Here is a 5,696-nt window from a genome sequence, read left to right on the forward strand (position 1 = left end):
TTTATGTGTAGAATATTTTATCATATTAAATACAAGCTTCTAAATTTTATTAAATTACATAAAATATAATCTAAAAGTTAAAAACCTTTGAAATAATTTTTTAATTATTAGGTTTTTGGTTTAAAATAAAAAATTTAAGGTTGTGCTCTTTAATTTAATTTTTTTTAAAATATATATATGCATAACAGATAAAAATTTCTAGAAAATTCCCAAAAAACTTTATAACAAACACTATCTATATAAAATATTAAAACTTAATACCAGATAATCTTAAGTATTTAACTTTATTTGAAATAATCAATCTTATTAGAACAAATCATTACCATATTAATAAAAAACAAATTCCATAAACACATCAAAAACCACTTCCTTGTTTTCCCTATTCCTCTCGTTCCACTTTACATTCGTCCTCCTTTTTCTCTAATATTATATATTTCTTTTATATATTATGTGGTTCCTACTCAAGATACTATTCAAATGTCAGCTTTTTCTGGAAGATACATAATATGGAGATCAACTTTCTAAAAGATCAAATTGTCAAAGAGATTGAGTGTGTAACAGAAAATGTATCACTGAAGAACTCCCTGAGACGATTCTATTTCATTTCAAGATTTCATTAGATCAATCTGTTCATTTCCAACTAATTTGGCTACGACTTGTTGATCATCAGAGGATGTAAGATCGAAAATTTCGTATAACTTACGCCAATTCGTTCTATTAAATACAGAGAAAGAAAAAGAGATGGATCATAATGTTGATATAGAATACGAAGGAGGTGGAAAGATGTCGAGAAACGGATCGGCTTCTGATGAAAGAGGGATGAACAGACAACCGCTTCTTTCGAAGAACAGGGTGAATACGTCATCGCAGATTGCCATTGTTGGTTCAAACATTTGTCCAATCGAATCTCTAGATTACGAGTAATGATTTTTATATCCCTATTCATTCAATCTTCGATCTCGTATTTCAATGTTCTATATTTTGTTTCCTTTAATTTCAGAGGAAAATGAATGACTATACGTATTCTTCATTCTGTACGTTTACTGAAATTTTGATGAATTGATTGAGTCGCTCAACGATTTTTTTTGTTGATCTTATATTCTCACTGTATCTTTCAATTGAGACAGATCTCTCCATACCTGGTACTTCACTTTTAATAAACAGTTAAACTCCCACATTCTTAGCTAAATTTTGTCAATTTCAATGACTATTTGATTTCTATTAATGCATATCTATCTATCAATCATGCTCCTTTACTATGATTCTATGAATGAACTACAAAAGGATATTTAAAAGAAAAATGACTAATATAGGAACTTTTTGTTTTTTTTGGACATTGAACTTGTGATGTCTATTCATGCTAATTTTGTTTCTATGTAAACATTTAATATAGAATTTGTGTTCTTTTAATTCATTTTGGTTGATTGATTTTGCAGGATTCTTGAAAACGATCTTTTTAAGCAGGATTGGAGGTCAAGGAAGAAGGTGGAGATATTTCAGTATGTTGTTCTAAAATGGACACTTGCACTTCTTATAGGAGTGCTTACAGGGCTTGTTGCCTTTTTCAATAACCTTGGAGTAGAAAACATTGCTGGTTTCAAGTTTCTTCTCACTAGCAAGTTTATGCTCCAACATAGGTAATAACCACCATTTTCTACTACATGTGAAAAGACATTTATACCCTCCGAAGAGCAACCATTAACGAATGAATCTTGTTCTAAGTGCAGATATTATGAGGCATTTGCTGTATTTGCTGGAATTAATCTATTTCTTGCTGTTCTTGCTGGACTTCTATGTGCTTATATTGCCCCTGCAGCAGCAGGGTCTGGTATACCTGAAGTTAAAGCTTATCTTAATGGAATAGATTCTCATTCTATTTTGGCTCCAAGTACACTCTTCGTAAAGGTGTGTAATTCAAAATTTTAGAACAATTTACGTGAAATAACAACATACTTTACCAATTTACCCTCACTACTGATATGGGCAATGTACTTTGTTTTTACCTATAATATCATCGTACTTGCATTTTTTTTACCAATTTGGATTTGTTACATATATTATACTATATATTAAAAGCAAATGACCTTATGAATAGTATACTTTTGTGGTTTTAGACTTTAGCTACAAAAGTTTTTTATTTCATATTTTAGCCACAAATAACCTTAACAATTTCATACTTAGGCCATAAAACATTCTTATTTTAGACGTTGGCCACAACAATTTTGTATGTTGGCAGATTTGGTCCATGTGTAGAAAAAAAAATTACAAAAATTGTCCATGTAATTTACAAAAATGGTCCCTATGTAGATTTTTTTTACAAAAAACGGTATGTTTTTAACACTTTTGGATGTTGGCAGGTTTGGTCCTTATGTAGAAAATAAATTACAAAAGTTATCCTTGTAACTTACAAAAAAGGTCCATGTGCAGGTTTTTTTACAGAAATGGTCCATGACTCCATGTGTTTAAAAAATTATAAAAATAGTCTCTACCTAATAGAAAATTTACAAATTACACCCCTTGCAAAGCGGAGGTAATATCACCCTAGTTCTTATCATTATTGGTAAAGAAATGCAAGTCGGTTGCTATTATGAGTAAATATCGTGTAAGTGCATTGTTATTATGGAAATTACATCTTGCTATTAACTGTAAGAAAGTGTAAGTGCATTGCTATTAAGGTTAAAAAAATAAAGTACATTGGTTCTATTGGTACTATTTCCCGAAATTTCCTCAAATTCGTATTACTATTTGGAATGATAGTATCTATTTGCCAATAACTCAATATGTTTTTTTTTATTCATGAAAAATGGAATAGATATTTGGATCCATACTTGGTGTTGCTGCTGGATTTGTTGTGGGGAAAGAAGGACCTATGGTACACACGGGTGCTTGCATAGCCAACTTACTTGGACAAGGAGGCTCTCGCAAATACCATCTCACGTGGAAATGGCTTAGATACTTTAAAAATGATCGTGACCGTAGGGATTTAATCACCTGTGGCTCAGCCGCAGGTGTAGCCGCCGCTTTCCGGGCCCCAGTTGGTGGGGTCCTCTTTGCCCTTGAAGAAGCAGCCTCATGGTACAAACAAAAAAATTACCACGACACATTTATTTAAAAAAGTAAACCACATAACTTGATCTAGCCTTGAATGAAATTGATCCAACGATCGTGATCTGTTGTTGTCACTACTTAATCAAACGGACGAGATTGAGTTATGTGGTTCGGCTGTATAATTTGGTTTTGTTTTGAAGTTTACACATAGGATTAATATTTAATATATTGTAGGTGGCGGAGTGCTCTTTTATGGAGAACATTTTTTACAACCGCTGTAGTGGCTGTGGTGTTGAGATCTCTTATTGGATTTTGTAGAAGTGGAAAGTGTGGACTATTTGGGGAAGGTGGTCTCATCATGTTTGATATCAATGGTACAATACCGGATTACAACATGGTGGATCTTGTAGCTGTTATACTAATTGGAGTTATCGGAGGAATCTTGGGAAGTTTATATAATTATTTTGTTGACAAGGTCGTGCGTACTTATAGCTACATCAATGGGTATGTCTCTCTTACTTTTCATCTTTTTTAAAATGAAAAATAATCTCATTGTCTATAATTTTGAAAACAACTTGATTTTTGCAGGAAAGGTCCTATGATTAGGGTGTTTTTGGTGGGTTTGATTTCACTTTTAACCTCTTGTTGTGCTTATGGCCTTCCATGGTTCACAAACTGTGTCCCATGCCCGGTTGGGTTAAGTGTCGAATGCCCTACAGTCGGTCGCTCCGGTAGCTACAAATTCTTTCAATGTCAACCCGGTCACTACAACGATCTTGCTTCCCTTCTACTCAACACAAACGATGACGCCATCCGCAGTCTATTCGGTTCCACCAACGCAAACGAATTCCGTATCTCTACGCTCGCAATATTTTTCCTCGCCATGTACATCCTCGGAATCATAACCTACGGAATCGCGATTCCCTCCGGTCTCTTCATTCCGGTCATCCTCGCCGGATCATCCTACGGCCGCCTCGTCGGAACCCTACTCGTTTCCATCTCAAATCTCGACGTCGGCCTCTTCGCCCTCCTCGGTGCCGCCTCGTTCCTTGGCGGCACTATGCGAATGACCGTATCCCTATGCGTTATACTGCTCGAACTCACAAACAATCTCTTAATGCTACCATTAATGATGCTCGTTCTTCTCATTTCAAAATCGGTTGCGGATAATTTCAATAAAGGCGTTTACGACCAAATCGTAAGAATGAAAGGGTTACCGTTTCTTGAAGCGCATGCGGAACCGTATATGCGACATTTGGTTGCGGGTGATGTTGTTTCCGGACCTTTGATTACGTTTGCCGGTGTTGAAAAAGTTAGTAATATTGTACATTCGCTAAGGTTGACGTCACATAATGGTTTTCCGGTGATTGATGAGCCGCCTTTCTTGGAAGCTCCGGAATTGTGTGGGGTTGTTTTGAGGTCTCATTTGATTGTTTTGCTCAAGGGAAAGATGTTCACGAAACAAAGACGTTTGACCGGAACCGAAACGTTACAAAGATACCATGCGTTTGATTTTGCAAAAGCGGGGTTAGGAAAAGGGCCTAAGATGGAAGATTTGGATATTACACCGGAAGAGATGGAGATGTATGTTGACCTTCATCCGATTACCAATACGTCACCGTATACTGTCGTGGAAACAATGTCTTTGGCAAAAGCTGCGGTTGCTTTTAGGGAACTCGGACTTAGGCACTTGTGTGTAGTGCCAAAGACTCCTGGGGTAAGCTCATTCTCTTATACAATTTTAGTATCTTACTTCCAGGCGGGAAGTTACAAGAGATTCTTACCCCATGTTGCATGTGGGACCGGTTGCAAAGATGAGAATCTTTAAAAGATTCTCACCTCGATGTTTGGACGTGGGACATACAGTTAACACTTTTATTTATTTATTTATTTTTTTTTGCAGAGGCCACCAGTTGTTGGTATCTTGACACGTCATGATTTCATGCCACAACACATTTTGGGACTCTACCCGGGGATTGACAAGCGGCATTGACGTACAGAAATAGAGATAGAGAAGACAATAATACAGCATGACCAGTTATACAGATATCGCAAGGTAAAATGATATCATTTTAGTGAGCGAGGAACGATGAATGACAGTGATTTAGGTTATGCATAGTATTTATTTGTTATCTAATTGGATTGATGGGTATATTTTGATTGTGAAAGTGCAATCAACATACATGGGTTTGTTTTTCTGTTTAGTTTCAAATGTTTTTGAGGTAAAAGTGTAAAAGTTAATAATAGAAAATGGAAAGAATGAATGAACTAAATATATATAAGTTTGTGCGCATGCAAAAGGGAAATGTTTGTGATTCTGTGGTTGCAAAACCCAGCGACGTAGAATATGGTTCAACATTTATTTAGTATTTATGGTATGGACTTTTATATTATTATAAAGATTCGAAGTTATATATGTTAACTTTTTAAAGGCATAGTAAGGTAGTAGCATGGTCATTCTTGCTAACTTCTTACTTTTGGAAAGAATAGGGAAATACTAAAAACTATTTTAATCATATTTGTTTGCATTAAATTATTATTTCATGATGGTTACAAATGGAAAGGGTTTCACTAATTTATACGCGAACCAAGGTTTGTAGAATTCTTCAGGCGTGAGATGTTGAAATTTCAATTAGGCTAAACTATTG

At 35.1% G+C, this 5,696-nt stretch overlaps 1 protein-coding gene across 1 annotated transcript; it reads left to right on the plus strand.

The window, feature by feature from the left end:
- Positions 1–475: 475 nt before the first annotated feature.
- Positions 476–5,415, plus strand: LOC145124439 (chloride channel protein CLC-c-like). The gene is made up of 7 exons (XM_079059761.1): positions 476–920; positions 1,437–1,637; positions 1,728–1,905; positions 2,813–3,075; positions 3,283–3,552; positions 3,637–4,765; positions 4,952–5,415. The coding sequence occupies exons 1-7, from the start codon at positions 742–744 to the stop codon at positions 5,039–5,041; spliced, it is 2,310 nt and encodes a 769-aa protein (XP_078915887.1). The 5' UTR covers positions 476–741; the 3' UTR covers positions 5,042–5,415.
- The last annotated feature ends 281 nt before the right edge of the window (positions 5,416–5,696 follow it).

This window comes from Lactuca virosa, chromosome 7 (genome assembly GCF_052849685.1).
Source record: "Lactuca virosa cultivar CGN04683 chromosome 7, Lactuca_virosa_CGN04683_v6, whole genome shotgun sequence".
In the NCBI taxonomy this organism is placed as follows: Eukaryota; Viridiplantae; Streptophyta; class Magnoliopsida; order Asterales; family Asteraceae; genus Lactuca; species Lactuca virosa.